Source organism: Corapipo altera, unplaced genomic scaffold (assembly GCF_003945725.1).
Source record: "Corapipo altera isolate COAL_440 unplaced genomic scaffold, ASM394572v1 343, whole genome shotgun sequence".
NCBI lineage: Eukaryota > Metazoa > Chordata > Aves > Passeriformes > Pipridae > Corapipo > Corapipo altera.
In genome coordinates, this window is record NW_020884913.1 from 5,803,071 (window position 1) to 5,825,658 (window position 22,588).

General features: G+C 58.8%; 1 protein-coding gene across 2 annotated transcripts in view; it reads right to left on the reverse strand.

Annotated features, from left to right (window-relative positions):
• Positions 1–22,588, reverse strand: part of CASKIN2 (CASK interacting protein 2) — a 33,808-nt gene that overhangs the window by 8,196 nt on the left and 3,024 nt on the right. The window contains exons 3-11 of one of the 2 annotated variants that reach the window (XM_027654322.1): positions 4,663–4,714; positions 2,633–2,730; positions 2,409–2,554; positions 2,183–2,278; positions 1,225–1,355; positions 906–1,014; positions 659–767; positions 269–363; positions 71–188 (exon numbers count right to left, since the gene is read on the reverse strand). In XM_027654322.1, coding sequence (XP_027510123.1) covers positions 71–188; positions 269–363; positions 659–767; positions 906–1,014; positions 1,225–1,355; positions 2,183–2,278; positions 2,409–2,554; positions 2,633–2,730; positions 4,663–4,714 — 954 coding nt within the window. The remainder of the gene's footprint in view (positions 1–70; positions 189–268; positions 364–658; positions 768–905; positions 1,015–1,224; positions 1,356–2,182; positions 2,279–2,408; positions 2,555–2,632; positions 2,731–4,662; positions 4,715–22,588) is intronic. The other variant, XM_027654323.1, reaches the window with a different exon arrangement.

Below are 22,588 nucleotides of genomic sequence, written 5' to 3' on the forward strand. Positions count from 1 at the left end.
TGTCCTACAGGAGGTGCTGGGAAGGGTGGGATGGTTCACACAGGGGACTGTCTCCAGCATGGCCACTGACCTGTTCGCTTGCTGATGACCTCAGCGATGGAGGGGGGGAAGTATCCGACACGGTCGGTGCCTTTCTGGGCGTCGTGGATGTGCCCCTTCCATCGCCCGTCCGGATGCTGCTCCAGGACCTGCCATGGGGACGAGAGGGGTGGGATTGGTACCCAGGGCCATGGTGGGGCAAGGGGATGGGAGCAGGGAGCAGCCTCACCGTAATGACATCTCCTGCTCGGACGTTGAGAGCAGTCGGGTCGTGGAGGTTCCAAAAATCCTTCAAAGCTCGGACCTTCAGGATTCCTGATGCCTCTGAAGGCAAGGGACAGAGGGAAGAAAGAAGGTGCCAGAGCGCAGGGAGGAAAGAGAGGGGGTTCATGGAAGGCAGATGGAGAAAGCAAAAGCAAGGAGAGGGGAGAAGAAAACATTACTACTGCAGGAAGGACTCAATCTCCAGACACTGTCCATGCTTGGGATGGGGGCACATATGACACAGGACTGGGATGCTGGCACTTACAGCCACACTGGTTTAGGCTACTCAGGAGCACTGGGAGCCCAAGCAGGTCCCAGTAGGAAGAAGCCCCTCTCAGTGCTGTCCCCACCTCACCTCTCAGAAGCTGCTTGATGTCCTTGCTGGCGTGTGAGGTGGTGAACTGGTTGACAATGTCCAGCGCCGTCTGGTTGTAGGTGTTCCTGATGTTCACATCAACACCGCCCTGCCCGGGAGGAGACGTGGTCATGCCCAGACCCCCCACCTGCTGCTGAACTCATGAGGGACGAGGGACAGAGGGGAAGGGGTGCTGGCTGACCCAGGGGCCTGTCCCCCCGTGCAGCCCTGTCCCCACCGCGCTCACCTCCAGCAGCAGCCGCACCACCTCTGTTTTGCCGTAGAGCGCGGCCTCGTGCAGGGCTGTGCCCGTCTTCGTCTGCTTGTTGATCTCGATCCCAGCCTTCAGCAGCTGCCTGGTGGGAAGGAGGGAAAGGCATGAACAGCAGGCCATGGACATCAGGGCCAGGCAATGGGCTGCTTTGTGATGGGAAGGGGACAGCACCTGGCACCCTGCCTTGGGGATGAGGGCCTGAAGCAGGGAGGTGGGTTTGGGAGGATGCAGGACTGAAGCCATGATGGCTTTTTCCAGGAAAGGGCAGTGCCCTGGGCTGGCAGGGGGTTACCTGATGATCTCCTTGTGTCCGTTCTTGGCTGCCAGGTGCAGTGGGGTGGTGTAGTTGGGGTCAGTGGAATCCTTGGACTGTCCCTCCAGGAGGGCGACACACAGATGGCTGTTCAGCAGCAGCTGGGCCACCTGCATGGGGCACAGGTGAGCAGCTGGGTGCAGGTACCCCCCCTGCACCCTCCCAGCAAGGGACTGGGGGCCAGCCCACCACACCCCATCCCACCAGTCCCCTCCATCCAACAGCCTCAGGGCTCAGCCTGAGCCGGACAGTGCTTGGCAAGGCCACACTTGAGGGGCCATAAAAGGTCACAGCAGCCAGAAATAGTCTTCCCATAATCAGGCTTTTCAGACCAAGCCCTAAAAACCTCCAGTCTCTCCAGCCCAGAGCAACTCTCAGCGTCTCAGGGTAACCCAGAGGCACAGAGGAGTTATTTTTACTGCCCTGTTTATAGCTGCAGACATTATGGATATGCCAAAAATGGAAATATCCCCCTTGTCCCCTCCTGGTGGGGCATGGAACAGTCTGGCTGGCCGTGCTCCAACCCAACCTGGCAGTGCTGGCTGCATTGGGGTGTCCCAGAGCACAGAGTGGTCTATCCCCACAAGCTGTGCCAGGGACCTGGAGCGGGGCCGGATGCTCAGAGTTTGCTGGGATTAGCCAGCTCAGCCTATCTGCGCTTAACCGCAGGCAAAGCCGGGGTGGGTGGGGGGAGGCTGTGGAGAACCGGGAGCGAGAACTCCTGGCTTCCCTCCCAGCCTGACGCTGCCCTGCTGCGAGGTCAGGAGCAAAACCTGCAGCTCCCAGACTCAGGATCTGGCCTTGTCCTGCCATGGGAGGAGGCAGGTGCTGCTGCTGGGCTCTGAGGCTTGTGGCAGTGGGAGGGTGGCTGTGGCCAGACCCAGCACTTTGCTCCCAGAGGACGAACCAGCCCAGGGCAGAGCCCCACAGCACCCACCTTCAGCCGCCCGAACTCGCAGGCCAGGTCCAGCGGGGTTTTCTTCGCCTTGTTGATGAGGCAGGGGTTGGACTGGTGCTGGAGCAGCATCTCCGACTGCGGGGAATCAACGTGGCACAGGGGGGCTCAGCATCACCCCACACCCCTGCCCCCGTCCCCCCTGGCACGGTAGGGTTTGCCCCCACCCACGAGCCCCCAGCGTGGGGGGTGCTGGGCTCTCACTTACCACTTCGTAGTGGCCGTACTGTGCCGAGAGGTGCAGTGGGATCTGCCCGTCCAGCGAGGCCATGTTGACGGAGGCGGCGGCGCGGAGCAGCACCCGCACGGGCTCCACGCGGCCCTGCCACGCCGCATAGTGCAGGGGCCGCATCCCTGCGGGGAACGGGGCTCAGCAGGGCTGGGCACGGCCCCCGGCCTCGCCTGGGGGTCGTGCTGGGGGTCACCCCTTACCATTGCTGTCCTTGATGTCCACAGTGGCCTGTGCTTCCAGGAGCAGGGAGATGAGGTCCAGGCTGCCGCCCAGGGCTGCGTGGTGCAGTGCCGAGAACCTGCGACACAAGGTAGGGCTCAGCCCCGCCCCACAGCTGACCCCACAGCCCCCTGTGCATGGGACATGGGCTGGGATTGTCACCAGCTGTTCATGGCTATATCCTTCCTGATTCCCTGCTCCCAGTGCCTCGGTTTCCCCATAACAAAACACAGATAAATCCCTCCAAGCTGTGTGTGCTCCAGGGCTCAGCAAGGGATGTAGGGACTCTGTGTACCTTGGGAAACCCCAGGGAGAGGGTCCCTGCCCCCCCTGTCCCGTGCAGGAGGCAAATAGGCAGGATGGAGGGAGATGCATCTCCCCTCTCCCTGGTGCAGCCAGGCAGCCAAACACTGCTCACAGCATCTGGCAAAGCTCATCGGCCCAGTGGCTACTCCTGCCCCTCTGCCAGCTGCCCCCTCCCCATGCCAGCAGGGATGCCGAGAGACCATGGCAAAGCGTGGGAGGCCACTGGGAATGAAAGAGCCCTGTGTTTTGGGGCTGTGAAAGCGGCCTGTCTGCCTGGCACTCCCCCCGTGCTGTCACGTGAAGGGCCAAGGCTGAGCAAGAGGGTCTCTGTGCCACCAGGGATTAGCCTGTGTGCCACTCCAAGGGGGCTGAGGGGCTCCTGACAGCACCAGCGTGGGGCTCTGATGGGCTCTGCAGGGTTCCAGCCCTGTGCTGGAGATGCAGCTCAGCCAGCATGGCTCTCTTCATGATCTGCAGTCCCAGAGCACCCCCAAGCCCCTGGTCAGTCTCTGGACGTTGCAGGAGGGACACCAACTCCAGCAGAAAGGGCTGCTCCCTCCTCCAATACACCCACCATGTCCATGGGGCACAGCAAAACCTCTGCCTCGAAGTGTGAATGTGGGGGGTACAAAATCCCCCTGACCCAGCCTTGTGGGAGTCCTTGCAAGGCCTGCTCTGTCCTGGGGCAGCTGCACAAAACCCGGCTCACCTGCCCCATCCCTTCCAAGCCACAAGTGAGGTGGTGCCAAGGACACCACCAGCGCCATGGCTCTCCCAGGAGAGCCACACACTGCCATCCCTGTGCTCGGGTCTCACCTCCCCATCATCCCTTCCTGTGCCCCACCCAAAACCAGTGCCCTGCCTGTGTCCCTCTGGCAGGGAACGGACCCTTTACCCCCATTCCCATCAGCAGCCCTCCTGGAGCTGCCTGAGCACAAACCCTGTGCCTTATCAGAATCGGATCATTGCTTCTATTATTAAATATTTTTTTCTATTAAGCTCCATCTGCACAGTATTATTTTAAGATGGAGCTATCCTGCATGTTCCCAACCCCCCACTGGCCTCTTAGGACTCATCATGGACACCTCTTCCTACAGAGTCCTCCAAAAGAAAACATGTAGAAATTAGGTACAACAACAGAACATAAAACAATGCTAATGACTGACAGGTCAGAGTTAATTCAATAAGAATAATATGCTTATTTATTTTATGGGCCTTTGTGGTTTCTTTAACTCTCAGTACCCAGCTTATTAAGTACTTGGATTTTGGAAGTGATGAACTACACAAATATGCTGTGGTCACTTGGCAACCTCATCTTTTCTTTCCCTAACCCCCCCCAAACAATGGGATTTTGCTTTTGGGATATTAAACACAGGCACAAGCACTCGGGACACAGGGCACTGGCTGGACATGCTGCCATCCTTATTCACTCCCATCCCTATGGAGGGAGGGTGCAGAAGTAGCTTTATGAAGGATTTTCAGCATGGATTGAGCACAGCCCTCAGCTCAGATCTGGGCAGGTGTTGGCTCTGCCTCTGCAGGGCTTCCCCTGGCTTTGGGATGCTGTTGTGTTCTCTGGGGTGCAGCAGCTCCCCTCCAAAGCTGTATGATACCCTGAGCTGCAGGACCAACTGGCTATGGGGGAGGACAAGCCCACCCAGGCTGGTGGCAGCAGCACCCAGCACCCTGCCAGGGGAGCACTCACCCGTCCGCATCCTGGTAGTTCACATTCAGGCGCTTGGCAGATCCCAGGAGCTCTGGGGAGAGAAGAGCCGAAGGTCAGGGCAGGAGGCAGAGCCTGCACCACCCCACAGGCCCCTGGGATCCCACACAGACCCCATCCTGCAGCCACACCAACCTCCCAGCGCACAGAACAGCGCCTGGCCCATCCCGGTGGCCTCTCCTCTCCTCTTCTCTGCCTCCACATTCACCTCCACGAACCCTCAGTGGGCTGACCAGCTCCAGCTCAGACCCTTTTCCCCCTCTGTCCCCCCTGCCCCATCTCTGTGTGCCCCCGGGATGGGTTGGACCCCGCAGCTCCTGTCACCCCGGCTCAGAACAGCACTTCCCTCCCCTTTATAGGCACTGACACCCCAAAACTGCTGAGTGGAGCCCTTTTGCCCCCCACTCACTCCCTGTGCTGCCGCTGCCACTGAGGCCTGGCCCACAGACCACATGGTTGGCATTTTTACGGCCAGGGCAGAGGCTGAAACTTCCAGCCGTGAATGCAAGGATTGTGCCACCTCGGGTATCCCCATCCCCCTGCCCATCCCTCCCTCCACTTTGGGGACCTCTGAGCAGCAGAGGATGCTCACCCCACCCTCGGCACAGCCTCACACAGACCCCCAGTGCACCCCCAGCTCCTTCCCGCAATTAATTCCAATGAATTCCTTCCTCCCACACAGAGAGGACATTTTATTCTTCACCGAGGGGTTGAGAGCGGATTAACATCTCTGGAATTCATCCGCCAAGTCAAAAGGGAAAGAAAGGGGAAGGTATGTGGGGGGCAAGAAATGCTGCTGCTCCTCCTCTGCCTTTCCAGGCAGCCCCATTGCCGAGCCAGGGAGGATTAAATGCTTTGAACAGTTTTCTGTGCTTTTTCCTCTGGAAAATCCAAGTCTGAGAGCTGGGCTCTGAGCCTGGGGGTGAAACAGCTGCTTAAACCCCACTGAAATGTGGGAAATGGGAAAGGAGCCCCCTCCCTTGCAGCCGGGTAGATCTCCAGGACTGTAGATCCCTCTCCTCTTTCATCTCCTCCTCAGTTACCTTCTCCCCCTCTCCGAAGGTCTCTGCCCATCTCACATGGCAGATCCCATACAAAGCCATACTGAGCTGTGCGACCCCTCTGCTGGAAAAGGAGGGCTGAAGAGGGGCTGGCTCATTCATCATGCAAATGGATAATTAAAGGAAACCAAGGACCAGGGTGTTCATTACTGCAATTTACAGTGTTTTGTAAACAGCCTAATTAATGCAAAATGGGCTTGGAGTGGCTGCTGGTGAAGGACTCGTGACTTGAAGCCACAGCTGAGGGGATCAAGACAGGATCACCCTAATTACCTCTTCCAGAGGCTGTTTGTCTTTGAGCGGAAGCCACCAATCCACAGCCCTTCCCAAAGGAACTGGCTCCCAAAGCTGTGGCTCGGCATAACTCCCACTGTTCCCTCCCACCTCCATATTGCCCAAGAGCCCAGGATCCGGGGTCTCCATCAAGGACAAGCTGCTCTCCTTGGCCCCCCACCAGCCAGGAAAAAAATAACATTTCACTTGTAACATTTCCCCGTCAGAAAAAAATAACATTTCACTTGTAAACAGGCCACTTGTGATCCGAGTCCCAGAGCGACTGTAACCACCGACCCCTGCAGTGCCACTGACACAGGGATCGCACTTGGGGTGTATGGCAGAGCCAGGAAGGGGCTCAGCTGTGGTGGGCAAAGGTCTCATCCTGCCCCTCCAAAAGTCTTGGGACAGATCCTGCAAGCGGGAAGCAGGAAGGGCTGGGAAGTGTTTGCTGCTGGGGGATTTTCAAAGGACACAATCGAGATAAAATTAAAAATAAACGAAGGGTTCCACTGATCCATAGGCAGTGCCTGTGAAGTCATCACCTCCCACTCCCTGAGTGATCCCCCAGCCCCCTGCCTTTAACTGGGGGTTATAAATAGGTATTTTAAAGGATACTGTGGGGTGGGAACTGTAGGCCAACGTGGGATTGCTCCCATCAGCTGCAGCTGAAAACTGCCACCAGGTTTTGCTCTGAGAAAAGGTGGGGAGGGGGAAAAGGAGGAAGAGGAGGAGGGGTCCTTACCCAGGGCAGGAGGGGCAGAGTCTGAATGATGAGAGCTGGGTAGGCAATGCTGGGAAGAGAAGGGCTGGATGGAGATGCCCACTGAGCACCAGCACATCCGAAAGAGGCAGAAACATTCCAGAGCCCCTGGGGGCTGGTCCTGGAGTTAAGCAATGCCCACTATTCGAAGAGGGAGAGCTCACCCCAAAATCCCATCCCTGACCCCTTCCTACAAGAGGACTGGGCTGGCCAGGGGGTCCAGTAAGCAAGGCTGAGATGTGGTGGGTGTCCTTGCCTGTTTCTCAGCCCCAGGAGGCAGCTGTCATTATCTGCATCTCCCTGAGCAACATTCCTCAAATTAGTTCCCTGCTCTGGTAGCCCAGCAAGGTCAGGACTCGGGGCAGGACCACGCGGACACAGCGTGGGTGGCAGGAAAAGCAGCAGGTCCCAAAGAGCAGTCAGGAGCAGAATCCCCTTTGGGTATTCCCCAATGCCTGGATTCACCTCGGGCAGGAAAGGAAAGGGCTCATCCCTGGTTTGTAGGTGGGTAAATTGCTGCTTGGAGAACTGGAGGGTTTGCAACCAAGCTGGAAGGTGCAAGGCTGTGCAGTCCCAGGCACAAACGCTCAGGAAAGGAGGGGACTGGAGGGATGGAGGGGAAGCAGAGCACAGCCAGACATCCAGGACCCCTCCACCAGCACCATCCTGCACACCCTGCCCTGTATGGCTCACAGGGCTGGCAAAGCAGCCCCCAGAAACCCAGTGACAGGAAGGCCGCTGATGGAAGCTTCCCTACATCCCTCTTCCTCATTCCATCCACGTGCTCCTTTTGACCGATTCCCCAGGTTTTCTCCCCATTTCTTCAGCCCTTTCTCTCCCTGTTGGTGCCCAGGCTCCCCCTTCTTTTCCACACAGATGTTCTGGGGTTCAGCAGAGGCTGTTCCCAATCCCACAGCCCTCCCAGACCAGCTGGCTGAGAGGTGCAGCTCCAGCCAGGGGAGGCTGGGAAAGGGCTGCAGGGTCGATCCAGCTACAGCACTGGGATGGGGCAGCCAGATCCTTCCCAACCACATCATCACCCCCTCTAGATTTGCACCAGACCAGGCGCACCCGTGGAGCTGATCCACAACCCCCCCTTCCCGCCAGGAGCACGCTCATATCCCAGAAAGATGAACCCAGAAGAAAATGGACCCAGTGCCGAAATGCAAAACGCCCTGAAGGGGTTATTTCCAGGGAAAACCCAGCTTGGTGCACCCCAAGGGTTAACTCCAGCCGTGGCTTCCCCCCTGCTCGGCCCCGCTCCTCAGCACGACCCCTCCAAGGGGTCCCGCCAGGCTCCCACCCCGCTCTGCTCCCGGCCCTGGCGTGTTCTCCGGCGCCTGCCCGGGCAGGACGAGGCTCAGCAGTGCTGGGCCGGGCCTGAGCGAGGCCTCGAGGGAGCCAGCGAGCTTCTGTGCAGTGTCTGGCTGCCAAGCGGCAGCGGGAAGCACCTCCGGAACGCTCCGGCAAATTGCTTACAAATGTCGGGCCGGCCGCCGGCCGTGGCGAAGGCAGCGCTCACCACACGGGGCCGAGACCCTCATCCACGGCACGATCCGGCTCTGGCCCTTGGCCTTTCAGATCCCTGCTAACCAGGATGGCACAGCCCCCACATGGCACATTCCCAAACACCTCCCCCGGCCAAGCAGCCCCCTCTGCCCGTGCCTCAGTTTCCCCGTGGGGCTGGGCTGCAGCCCCATGATGGGGATGCCAGGCTGGTCTGAGTTCCTCGGGGGGTGCAGGGGGCACCCGGGGAGTGGCCGGCCGGGGCGGGCACCTCACCCACACCGCTGGCAGCCGGCCCGGCACAAACTCGTATTTACCCCCCCAGGCACTCGCCTGGCGCCGGCTGTGCCGGCTGCGTGGAGCCAGGCGTGCCCTCGCCCCGCCAACACCCCCTGTGCCAGCACACTGGGCACCCTGAGTCACCCCCTGCCCTTCAACGGAGAGCTCGTTCTGCAGGGACACCCATGAGCTTTGCCCCGAGGTCCTGGAGATGGACATGATCCCTCCAAAGTGTTGATCCGCTCGTTCGGAACCCTGGGGTTGGCTGCGGAAGGAAATGCCCAGATATCCCGTGGAGAGTCCTGCCCCTTGGCTCTCACACGGTGAATCAGGCTCCAGGACACAGTGCCTGTGCTGTGACTCCCCTGGTTTTGTCCACCAAAGCAGAGCTCCTCCACCACAAGGCTTGGTTGCTGTGCAGGACACACAGATCTTAACTGGAGATCCATCTCCTTGCCAGAGATGCTTGGAAAAATACCCCTTTCTGCTGGTCCTGTGTCACAGACTCTCACCCCATCCCTTTGTCCTGGGAAATCACATTCCCATGCTGCTGGCTGCAAGAATCCCTGTGCCATGAGCCTCCCCATGCTGCAGGTCTGAGCATCCCTGTATCATGTACTTCCCTGTGCTGCCAACCATGAGCATCCCTCAACAACCATTCTGGACATCCTACACCATCAGCATCCCTGAGTATCCAGCCCTGAGCATCCCTGCACTGCCTGCTACAAGTACCCTGCATTCAGGGACGCTCTGTCTGGTCACTGCAGGAACACCATCCTGCTACCCTGGATGGCGGGAGGGAGACCATGTGCTTTGGACACACCAAATACACACACATACCCTACTTGGAAAACGAAATTCACCTGGGGACTGTCACCACTAAGCCAACAAACCAGCTGGAGGAGCTAATCAGCTGCAATCCTGCAGAGCACCAACTGTCTCTGATGGTGGTGGCAGCCTCAGGAGCTGGAGGAAGAGGTGGCAGGAGGTGGCAGCTTCACCCAGCCTGCTCTGTGATGGCCTGGGGTGGCCCTGCCTCAGCACACAGTGGGTTTGTGCCCAAATTCAGGACAGACTTACTGTCTTACCCAAAATCAAGACCCAAAGAGGTGACATCCGTCCCTCTTCCCAGGAATCCAGGAATCACCCTTCCCTGTCGCCTCTCCATCCACAGGCACGTCCGCTGTGGCCACCCATACCTGGCTCCTCCCGGCAGACCGGCTGCTTCGGGAGCAGTTTCCCAATAGGTTCAGAGGAGATTCACCTACCTCAACAGGGAAGGAGTTCAGCCACAGAGATGTTAGGAAACTCAACCAGAGTTGCCCAGCAAGCTTGGAACAGAGGCTGGGTGAGAGCCAAGGGATCCTGACCCTGGTGCCTGCCACAGCCACCAGCCCACACCCCAAACGCTGAGCCCAGTGCTGTACCCAGCTCCCTGGGCAGGCAGGGGATCCCCTATATCCCCCATGGTTGTGGTGGGTGAATTTGGATGCCAAGGTGCTGCCGCCTGGGATATTCTGGCGGAGCACCCATCCCTGTGCCCAAATGTCACAGGTGTCCAAATGCCAAGGGTCCTTTCCTGCCTGCAAATGGTCCATGCTGGGTTTGAGGATCCCCACTGTCCCTGTGGATAGGCTCCCCACCAACGCTGACAAACAGGTCCTCTGCCAAGCCAGGAACTGTGGAGTGGGTCCAACTGGGCCAAAGCCACTGGGTTAACTGGGAGGAATGGGGAGGCTACAATCAGGGAGGCAGATTCCCATCAACACGGGGCAAACAGCAGTGATGGGAGAGCATGACACTGCAGGGAGCCCCTTATCTGTCCTTACACCAGCATCTGGCAACTCCTCGAGAATAACTGGTGTCTTATCCCTTGTGAACCTATCAAACCCTGGACTTTACACTGCCCAGGCTGTGTGAGGGCTGTCACACCATGCCCCACTCCTGGTTTCAGCAGCCTGGGTGCAGCTGGAATAACCCAGAGTGGGTGCAGTAACATTCCAGGAGCTGAGCTCCCAGCAGCTCCTCACAGCATCCTGAGGGCAGGACACAGACGCTGTGCTCTGAGCATCCCTGCACCAAATGCTTGTTTCTAACCTCATTAGAAGTCATCATTTACCCCTGGCTTGAGCCCCAAATCTTAGAGCTTACAGCCACGCAGAGCCCAAGCTGTCCCTGTCACCAACTTGTCTCTGCTGATGGCATGTCTGAGTCTCCTCTGGCAGTTCTGTCTCCCTCCTCATCTGTGCCTTCTCCTTCTAAGCTGCAATGTGTTCAGATACAATGGTGGATGATGGTGAAGGCAGGTGATGGCAAAGGCAGAGGAGTTTGAGAGGTCACCTTCCCTCCTGGGTTGGGCTGCAGACTGACTACAGGCAAAGGGAAGGGTTTGGGGATATGGCAACAGGACTATGGAGTCAACTGTCAGCCTTTTTCCTTCTTTGGGAAAGCTGTGAGCCTTTTCCTAGGGAAAATCCAACAATTAAGTATTTTGAAGAGGTTGGCAGCAGGAGGGAGCTGGGGCAGCATCCCCACACAGCACAGACATTGATCGCTTACCCCCAGGCAGTCACCCTGAGACCCAGCCAGACCCCCAATTCCCCCCTGCTGCTTCCCTTCACAAGCAAAGCAGGAAAAAACAGGCAGTTTGTTCAAAGTGAAGGCTCCCAGAACAATGAAAGGAAAAGCAGAGTCGGAAACCCTGTCCCCATCCATGCAGCTGGGAAGAAGGTGCAGCTCTCGGCTCTCACCCCCCAAGGTTTGATGGCCACAGCATGGATAGAGGGGCAAATATCAGAGGGAGGAAAGAGCATCACAGGAGTCCTTTGGGGCTGGATTCACACCTTGTAAAAGCCAAACATGTGCTCCAACTCTGAGCTTCAAGCACCCAGAAGGATTTCAGCTTCGTGGTGAGATGAATGGCACTTGCTCCCCTTCCCCATAAAAAAATTTGGGGGTTTGCAGCCGTTGCCTACCCCAAAGTGATGCACCCCAGTCCAGATCCTCTGGCAAGGGGGAACAGTAACAGCTCTTCCCCACGGAGCTGAAATCGCATCCCCCCAGCCCCATCCAGGATGGAAGCAGCTGGGAAAGGCTTTGGGTGGAGGGGGCCGGGCGGCTCCTTCGGAGATACAAGGGCTCCTTTCCCAGCTGGCCGGGGAAGCGCGTTACCGGGAGGTGAAGTCACCGTCCCTGCTGGGACCTGGCCATTCCGCTCTCCAGGATATGAACTCAGAGGAGCTGTATTTGCCCAGGGAAGAGGTGGAGCCTTTTCCATTTCCCCCATCCTTCCGAAAGGACAGGACGCCTCCTGAGCGGGAAGAGATGGGCCGATAGCAGTGGGGGCCAGCGGCCAAGTGCGAGCACTGCCTGCACCCACCGTGCATCCCCGGGCACACTGCGGGGCCAGGAGCCACCCCTGGGCCTGGCACCAGAGGAGCATCTGCTCCAGCACCAACAACGCACCTTAGCTCCCATCCAACTGGTTCCATACTGGCTCCAACTGGTTCCCTGGAAGCCAAGGAAGGGGCTGCGGGGCTCTGGTGCTCCCTGGATATCCAGGCCAAGGGGCTGAACCTACAGACACCCTCAGTGTTCTCATTAATGCGACACCGAGCAAATAGTGCATTAAAATAATCTGTGGTGGACGGGCTACAGATTGACGAGGGCAGAAATAACACAAAAGGGACTTAGAGAGATTAAGAGAACAAACCCAGGCAGATTCAACCCGGGGAAAAATGCAGATTGCAGCATCTGGGGAAAAATAATCCAACCGGTAGAAGGTCAATGGGAGGAAGAAAGAGGGGAAGCAGGATGTGGGGGACGGTGAGAGCAGTGTGAGCGCGGGCACGGAGGGAGCTGCTGGTGGGGAAAACAACCTCGGCAGCCCTGCATGGGGGGATGCCACATCCCAGGGTACCATCTTCCATCATGTATCCAGGGCTGTGAACATGACAGAAGCTCACAGGGGGCATGAGAGGTGAGCGACAGGAGCCAGCAGTGAAGGGCAGGCCTTGCACAGGAAGATTAGGGTAGGTCAGTAAAGTCTGGATTATCTGAGCAACAGTTAATTAGGGAGGGCGGGCAGGGACGCAGCAACCCACCTACACCTGGAGGGGTTTGATGCTCAAGAGGAGCACATAGCTTATTTTATGGTTCTAACAATGAACCCCAGATAAAAATGAGAGCAGCCAACAATGGCCAGCAAAAACCTGCAGGCTCGAGGGAGCAAAACAAGGATCCAGCCCCTACACTGTGCTTGGAGGGTTGCAGTAATCATGCAGCTCCCCGGGGGAAGCAGGGCAAGGCTGAGGCTGGAGGACCAGGCTGCCATGGCCCTATGGCACTCCGTCCTCATCAGTGTCAGCCCGGCACCTGCACATGGCAGCTTGGCATCCAGGAGCTGCTCCAGCCGGTGGAGCCAGTACTCAAAGCACACAGGGATGCGGAGGCTGGAAATCCTGTGACATCCTCCCCTTCTGGCCCCAGGGAAGCTGCCGTGCACCTGGAGCAGGCGCTGCCAGGGCGGACGGAGCAGCTGTCCCCACCCTGGCTGCGCTAATCTGGGCAAGGCACACACAGGATGGGAGGGGAGGCACCGGGAGGTCACCCAGAAGGTCGATGGTTCAAGTGCTGTCACTCCTTCCCCAGGCCCTGATAGCCGGGAACTGAATTTTCCCCAGAGTCCCCCCCGCCACCAGCCCGTGGGCAACCAGCCGTCAGCGGCCCAGGACTAACCTCAGACGGCTGCTGGCGGCCCAAGTTTGGAGTCACACGTGGTTAAAAATACCTTGCGGATGCCTTTCCTCAACTCTGACCCCGCGAGCCGGTGCTGCTGCCAGTCCTGCCTGGGGACGTGCCGGCGGGGTCCCCTGGGACGTCACAGCCCAGTCTGTGCAGGGACAGGACAGATGCTGCCTGGGGACTGTGTTTTCCTCCCTAGGAACCAAGGATTTCTATTCCTGTGGGGGCTCCTGGCTATACCCTCTATTGCCAGACCAAAACGAGAGGCTCTTTGCTTCCTCCGGCTGCCTGGATCTGAGCAGCTTAAGCAAACCGTGTCCTTCCCTCCTGGCCAAAGTGTGGCCTCTGGTTCCTGCCAGTCCCAAGGGATGCGGGATGGGTGACTGCTCCCACAGATGCCATGGTGCTGCAGCCATTCATGGCATCTGCATTGGGAAAGAGCATAAGGACCTCACCCAGCAGCGGTTGCTCAGCTCCCAGGCCATGACAGAAGGGAGGGCTCCCTCTCCAAATATTTTCTCCAGTGATAGCAAGGGCTTATCTCCTTGCTGCTCCCATCCCTGGCGCAGGGTCACCTACCAAAACACATGGGAACTGAGTGGTTGCTCCATGCTGCTGCCAGTGGGGAATGGGTGCGGGATGAGTCCATCCCCGGCAGGCACAGGACAAGCTCCCTCCAGCCTGGGACAAGCAGCCTGAGAGACGATCCCACTGCTGCTCTTCCCTTTCCCTGCCGAGGCCATGGAAGCAGCATGGCTTTGCCTGTGCCCAGCAGGAGGGCTCTTTGCCAGACAGATCAGAGCCTTCAACTGCCTGCCTGGGTTTCCAGGTTGTGCAATGCCACAAAGTGGGAGAAGCCATCACCAAACTTCCTGCTGAGCATCTGGTCAGTGGCACTTTTCCTGTACCTTAGCTGGATTGGGATATTTTCATGCAGCTGTGGCAGTGAAGGATTTGCCTGGGACCCTGGTCTACAGTGGGATTCCATACCCAGGGGACAGTAGAGGGACGTGACAGCTGCATCACCAGGATGTCCTGCACCACCCTGTGTGTCCCCACATGGAAGCAGCAATCACTGAGTAGCCAGTGACAAGTCTATGTCCTGGGAGAGGCATCACCCCATCCCTGTGCTGGAAGCAGGAACCCACCCCAGGACTCCGCACCCATCCTGCCATCCCCATGGGGCCCTCAGTGACTGTGGAGCTATTCTGGGCACTGCATTCCTGACCCCCTCCCCTTGTCCCAGCTGCTCCAGGGCCAGCGGGGAGGGCAGCGAGTTCCTCCCATTGCCCAGCCCGGACGCCAGAGCCAGGCAGCAGCTGCTTGGGGACCAGCTGGGGACAAAGGCTACACGGAGCAGTCCCATCCCCCCCACGTACCTCGGGAAGGACAGGGGCTGATTTACAGCAAGGTCAAAGGCATCACAATGCAACCCTGATAGATGAGGGGAGCTGGATCTGAGGACCACCAGTCCATGGGCTGAGCTCTGGTTGGCATGGCAGCTTCCCGTGCAGGGATGGGGCAGAGGGTTGGGGGCTGCAAATCAACACCTCCGAGCTGTCAAAGAACAGGCCCACCTAAGCACCAGAGGTAAACTGAGGCAGGAGCAACACCCATGGCCCCTTGTCAAACCAAGGTAGTGCCCAGTTTCCCATAGGGACCCCACTACCAGGCCAGTCCCCGCCATCCCACCCCAGCCTGGGTGCTCCCCACACCCCGGCCCGACGGAGCAGTGGTGGGACACAAGCCAAGGCCTGCCCGCTCCCTGGACCCCTGCCGGCAACCCGATCTGTTTACGCCTTCCCAGCACGGCGGGTGCGTGTCGGGAACGGCCCCGGCAAGCCCGAGTTGGCGGCAGAGGCGGGACGTGGGAGCCGAGCACAGAAACCCCCACCTGCCGCCTCGCAGCATCCCGGGGGGGTGGTGGGGAGAAAGTGAGGGGAGCACAGGGATAAAAGAGACCCTCCAACCTCCCTCAGCTCCTTCTCGTAGGAGAAGGCACCTCTTCTTGCACTGTGCCACCCCTCCTGTGGCACGCCGTGCCTCCCACCTTGGCCAGGGGATCACGGTGGGTTGCCTCATCCCCAGACTCTGCCAGCAAAGGGCTTTCTGAGCCGTGCCAATCCTTCTGGGAAAGCACTGGGAGAGTGAACCGCAGGCATTCGGAGCAAGCTGCAGTGGAACAGAGCAGAGCCATGACTTTGGGGGGGCCCAGAGCTCGGCACCCTCACACCCACAGCAGGTTTGGGGTAGAAGGAACAGAGAAGCAGCTCCAGGATGTCCATGGGCTGCTAAATATAACCAGTGGGACAGATGCTTCAAGACAGGGAGTTGCCTGTGCCCCAGCACTGCTAGGAGGAAGCTGAGGGTTCCCCCAAGGCTTGAGCAGCTCTTGGGGCTGGAACACAGTGTGGTCAGAGGCAGCTCTTCAGTCTGTGCAGCAGCCTCCTTCCCTGCAAGGAGGAGCGTTCCCCTTCTTTTTAAGCCAGCAGGATTAGTGGGTGCTCATTCAGGGAAGTCAGGAAGGCTGACACCTATGTCAGCCCAACAAAACCAAACCAGAGCAGCCAGAGCTGCAGCCCAAAGCAACCCCTGGACCATGGCTGCCCCCATGTTGCTGGCCAGGCTTGCCATGTACCTGTGTCCCCTATGTAGGCAATGATTAGCCACCAGGAAGGACTCTGGCCCCTTTTGGAGGCCACTGAGGCAAGCGGTGCTCATGTGACCTCGCCATGGCAGGGACACATCCCAGGTCCCTGAGGGGCCACACGAGCTGTGAGTTTGGTGTCCTGCTCAGGTGAGAGAGGACACCCACGGGAGGGGGCTCCCAATCCAGTCTCCATGTTGTTGTCTGCCCCCAGTTCACCTACAGCTGGAAAACCCCCTTCAGGCTTATCCATGCCTGTCCTGGCAAAGAAACAAGGTGAGGCCTCACAATGGGCTGCTCAAGGGTGAGAGCGAGAGCTGGCAGCCCCCGGGATCGATACTCCAAGGGGGCAGGAGGCACCTGCAAAGCGGGTGGGAGAGCCCGAGCCAGCCTTGCCACCAAGGACAGCTCTGTGCCGGGCACCCGATGGCCTCGCCATGCTCACCAACTCCCTTTGCAAGCAGACAGGGTGCCTTACACAACCAGCCATGCCCACAGCCGATGTTACGAAACCCTGGGAGTTTTCCCCCCTCACGGCACAGCCACCCACTGGGGTCGGCCAATACCGGCTGCAGCTCCCGGGATGGCACCGGGGGAGGCCGGGACAGGGGTCTGGGCACGGCGGCAGCGCCGGGGGCCACGTGCTCCCTGCGCAGCCTTGGCTGGGGCCCGCGGGGGAGCGGCGCTGGCAGGATTTGGCGGAAGCGCAGCCGGACGTGTTGCACCAGGTCTGGGATGCTGCAGGAGCCGCATACCTGCCTCGCGCACAGGTTTTCCCTGCTCCCTTATCTCGCCATCGGAGCCGTGCTCAGTTGCAGCTCCGGCCTTTCTCCCTGGGGTTGCAAACGGCTTGGGGTGGCTGAGCACCTACCCCAGGCAGCATCCCGCAGGAGCAAGGGATGGGCCAGACTATCCAGCCCTTCCCTGGGAGAGTAAAGATCACCCCGACAGAGCCATTTCCAAGCAGTTTGGGCATCTCCAGACAGGTCTGTGACTCACCAGGACACCTTGGCAAGGCTTGGGTGATATTACAGCCTGAAGGTTCAAACAGATCCCTCCCTCTCCATCCCAGGCATGATTTTTTTAGGGAAGCCAGGATGGGATTTAGGGGGAGCTGGAGTGCTTGCAGCTCCTCCCCACCCTCTCGCTTGCTAGAGCAGCCAGAAAAGAAAGAAAGAAAAAAAAAAAAAGGTAGTTTATTGTTATTTAGTTTCTTGCCCCTTTCATACTCCTTTGCCGGAGTTTTTGCCAGCGGCGGGCCCCGGGTCTGGCGGGGATCCAGGACAGCCGAGGCGCTTTTAAAAACAAAGCAGGGCGCGTGCATGCACACACACACGCACGGCATCCAACCCCCCTTTTAACTCTTGCCGGAGCGATGCCGGGTGCGAGATGGTTTCCAGCCGGAAACCATCTTACACCTGGGATTCTGTCCATCGCCACCGGGATCCAATAACTCACCCCCCACCTTCCCAGGAAAACCTTCTAGCAGCACTGGGATCCTGATGGAGTGGTGGCAGGAGTGATAACAGTGATGCTGTCGTGGTCCACCAGCTCCCTCCTGCAACCAGCCCCAGCCAGAGGATGGGATGCCTGTGCTGGCAGTGTCCTTGCCACGTCCCCTTCTCTCCAGCCCTTGGGAGCAACCGTCCCGGTTACAGTGCCCGTGTGCCGCTGGCAGCCGGGCACACGGTGTCCCATGACTCGGGGCTGCCCTCCCTGTCTGCCTTCAAACTGTCGTCATCCGAATTGTCCTGTGTTTCTGGGTCAGACAGCCAAAACAGCCTCTGCAGCCCTTGGGAAGGGGGAGCTGAGCCCCCTGATCTGGGCTGAGTCACCAGGAAGTGCCCAAGGGATGGAAATTCCCCTCCTGTCCCAAATCTCAGCCTCCTACCTGCAACATTGGGGATGGCTGCCAGCCTAGCTCTGTCCATGGCCTTGAGGGACCTCCATGTTTCCTGGAGAGAACAGCAAGTCCCTGGTATACCCCAGTGCTGTCTGGCATCTCCAAAGGAGCGCAGCGTGGGCTGGAGCAGGCTCAACAGTCCCCACACTCATTCCCTTCCTCAGATTTAGCCTGTTTTTCCTCCCACTCTTTTACCAAGCCAGAAAAAATGCAGCTGCAGGTGGCCCAGGCTGACAGCAAAAAGAGGCAGGCTGCTCTGCCAATGGGTTTTCAAAGGCTAGGGATAGAACTACCGACCTGGGACGGGGGAAGATGTGGATCTGTTAACACAGGAAAATGGGGTGCAGAGGGACATGGGGCCAGGCCTGCTGACGTCCAGCCCGGGCTCCTCCATCTCCCTGTGTGACGCTGTTTGCTCGTGCCTTATCTCCTGCACTCGGCACAGTGACGCTTTCCCCGGCTCTGGGCGCACCGGTGGCAGCTGGGCCCCTTTTTCCAAACACAACACCGGTCAGAGCCCAGCTCTGAAAACCAACTGCCCGTTCTTCCCAGGCAGAGAGGTGGGAAAACCAGGATGTGGATGGGAAAACCTACCAAGCAAACACCAGGCTACCAGAGGAGATCCCCATCCCACGGAAGCCAGGAGCCACGGGAGGAGGAAGAAAAGATGGACCCCCCCATTCCTTGCAGCTGCAGCCCCACCACCATCCAGCCCCACTGCTGCCACACTCGCCAGAGCCTTTGAAGCCTCTTTTCTCCCGCTCCCACCGCCCACCCACCCCAGGCTGGCTCAGAAGCAGGTTTCAGCACGCTGTGGGGTAGTGGGGTCCCCAGCACAGGGCCGCCGCCAGCCGGGCTCCCCGGGCACGGCCTCGCCCCGCTCCTGGCTCGGTGTCGGTGGAAGAGGGAGTTTTGCCCATTTCGGCAGAGTTTCTCGGCGTCTCTCCGCAGGCGTGCCCACAGCCTTTCCAAGCCGGCATGCGGCTGCGGAGCCGGTCCAGCCCGTCAGACCTACAGCGTGCGGGGGGGAGGATACAGCCAAGGACGCTTGGGAACTCGTCCTCAAAACCCGGGCTTCAAGGGACGTGGCCAGGGCCACACTTGTGCTCGGCGGCAGAGCCGGGTCCAGCCACCTGCACTGCCCAGGGCAGGACCAGTGCGGGCAGGGTGCCCAGACATCCCTGCACCACTGCCAGCAGGGAAAGCCATCGGCTGTAACACAGCCTGAAACGATAAAGATCCTACCCAAGGCCAGTCCTGGCTCTGCCCTGCAGCCAGACCACATATAGCAGCTGGGCTTGGGACAAACCTCCCGCAGGAGCAGCAATGAAGAGGATGGTACTCCTCAGTGAGAGGGATGGCATGCAGGGTTTGCTGGCTGGGACAATGGCACATCCAACATCATTACAAAATTACCCCCAAACTACAAAAACAGCAGCTTCTTCCCCAAACAATTGTGTACCTGCTGCCACTGGAAGAAGCAGAAAGCCCAGTAGGACACAAAGCGAGGGTGGGTGTTCCTGCAGAGAACAGGGACACAGAGCGCCGGTGGCAAAGGCTAACAAATCACAGGAGAGATATTAAACCTCACGCTTTGAGGCTTAAGCTGATACAGCTACCAGGGATTAGGAGGAAATTCAAGGGTGAGAGTGAGTTATCCCACATCTGCCTGCTGCAGTCTCACAGCACGCGGAGCAGCGTTGTCCCTCTCCTGCCAAACTGGAGGGGTGACAGCAGCACCTGAGGGCTGGCACCACTCTTGGGAAGACCTTAGTGCGCTTCGTGCTGCCAGGACACAGCAATGAGGGGCTCCAACCCAGGCATGGAGGTAAAGCCAAGATTCCCCACAAGCTTTTCTAGCATTTAAGAACTCGCTAGGTCACAGCCCAGACATAGCCATGTCCCAGGAGCCCACCCCACTCCTTAATACATCTAAGGTCTGGAAAGCCCCAGCAAAACCAGGGAAATGGGGCAAGCCACTGGTGAAATGGGCAAGTGGCTGGCTGAACCTCCCCGAGGCAGCAGCTGAACCCCAGCAGAGCTTCGCTGCCTGTCCTTGAGAGTTTAACACCAGTTTGCTCAGCTGCTGCCCTTTCTTTGCACTTCGCACACGTTTAAACAAAAACCTTTGCCACTCCCTCGAGGAAGGCAAATAGGGAGTCCAGCTCCCATCGCCTTCCACAGCTCCTCCAGCCCCCAGCTGTCACAGGGGCATCACACATCCCCTCCCAGCATCACCCTGGCATCCCCTCTACCCCTGTTCCTTAGTCCTGCATGTCCAGGGATGGGGACACACAAACCTTGCCGGGCACCGTCCAGCTCCAGGAGCAGCCACCCCTTCCCAGGATGGGATTCCCGGCCGGGGGAGCTCTGCCTCTCGCCTCCCCCGGAAGCCCCAGCCCCTCGGTGCTGCTCAGCCGCCCTGGCCGGGCCAACTGGCGCATTGTTGGCGAGGGCGGCAGCCCGGGGACGTGATTGATCGCCGGGGAGAGAGGCCAAAGCCGTGACGGGTCGTTTAACAATTTCAATTAAACTCTGCAGCGCTCCGACGCAGAGGGGAGGGGAGAGGGAGAAGGAAAATAAAAAGCGGGATGTTTCCATTGCCAGGGAACCTCAGCAAAGCACGGCTGGCCCGGCAGGAGCAGCCCGGCTCTCCTCTCCCAGGGGGGACCCCCCCCCTCCCCGGCTACAGAAGTGACCACGGAACCGCCCGGGCGTCCCCTTCCCGCAGGCAGGACAACTGCCCTCGCCTGCCCTTCCCCTCCCGCCCCTGCCCCAAAACCTTCTCCCTGCCCATCCCACCACCTTATAATAATAGGTGCTGTGACCCACTTGCGCGGCGGCGCTTGCGCGGGGAGGAGGCTGCGCTCGGAGAATATTAAACAACGTGTCCCTGAAGTTCCCGCTGCCGGGACTGGCGCTTGGTTTTTGCTTACGTGCGGTGACTTTTTTAGGCACAGGAAGCCCCAGAGGGCTGATCACAGCGATCGAGCTCCCAATCCACTGAGACAGCAGAAGGACTCTTAGAGGGATTAAAAAAAAAAAAAACCAAAACCCAAAAAAACCCAAAAAAACCGAAAAATAAAAAATTCAGCATCTCAGCCTATCATATGAAAAAGGCACTGCAATGAGAGGCAAAGCCAGCAAATGCTTGGCTCACATGGCACCGGCGAGAGGAGGGAGAGGGAACTGTAAGCGATGGGGAGCAGTGATGCCCTCCGTGCCGGGGACGAGCCCCCAGGAGCAGGCAAACCCCCGGGATCAGGCAAGCCCCCCCAGCGGGTCGAGCACAGGAGCCGCACCGAGGGCTTGCAGCAGTGGCCTTGCAGGGGTCTGGGCTTTTCACCCCCTCCTTACAAAGGAGTAAAATGAAAATAAGCCGAGGGAGCTGCTGACGCCGCTGCAGCGGGGGAGTTAAACACACATGTTCACGTGGGTGCCCCACGGCTGGAGGGAGGGGAAGGCGCCAGAGAGAAAACAGACGGGGTTGAACTGGGAGAGAGTTACTGGAGGGGACGGGAGGAAACTAGTGTATAACTTCACCCCTCCGGGGGTGCAGGAAGAGGAGAGCCGGGGCACCCCAGCCTGCCCACGCAGCCCAGCCGTGGGACATCAGCTCAGGGGAACGTGGCTGCCCTCAGCCAGCAGGACGCTCAGGTCCTGATGTTATTTATTGCCTTGGGGGTGTCCTTCAACCCACCCCCGTAGGCAAATCGCTCTTACTCAGCTCAGGGACCCTGTATAGACACAGTCCCTGAGCTGCAAACGGAGGCAACAACATCCAGTCCCTTCACCCACAGAGGGGTCACCAGGCACCCCCTGTTCTGTGGAGGAGATGACTCACAGACCTCCTCAAGGCCCAACAGTTGGGATTTTCAAAGTTTGGCCCCAGTCACAGCTTTCCAGTAGCTGACCCAGAGGACCTGATCCCCTCCTCACGTTCATAATCCTCAGCCTAACTCGCCTTTCTCAGTGCCAGCCTCTCTGCTCTGAGCTGCTCCTAAGAAGACTTAAAGCTTCTTCTGCCTCCTCAGGACAGCTTTCCCACACACACCCACAAGACCCCCCACGATGAGCAGCCCTGGCAGGGGGTTCCACACTCCCACAGCCTGGGCAGGCACTGTACACCTTCCCCCAGCCATACACCGCACCAAGAGCCCTTTTATTTACTTTTCCCAGTCTCCTTCTCTTGGTATGTCAGGAGAAGTGACCAGGAGCTCAGCTATCTACATGAGCACCGTGGCACTGGCCACGATCTTCTCCTCCACCTTTCCACCCTCCCCATCTCCTCCAGATGCCACGTGGCACCTGCAGGACCTTGGTGCCCTTGGGGACCCCTCCAGACCTGCTGTTCGCTCTGAGCCGTGCTTGCCATTGACCTTTCTGAGAGCACATGCAAGAAAACAGCCCTGTTGAAGGGTTAAACATTACCAGACTGAAATTCAAGGCTTGACGATTGGTTCCAGTCGACTGGCTGGGATGATAATTTTTCACAAGATAAATACGGCCAGGAGTGAGCAGCAACCGCTAAAGACCCTTTGTAGCAGCGTCCCCCCACAAACGGTTCGCTTGCCCCTGCCACGGCTGTTTCCCTCAGCCCGTCCCTGCTCAGTGGCCCACGGCCCTGAGCCCGAGGGGAACCCCAGCTCAGCTGCAGGATCACTTACAGCCCGGTCATTCATCCGCACGGGCTGTGCTTGCGCTCCTGCCTCCAGCCGTGGCATAACTCGTGT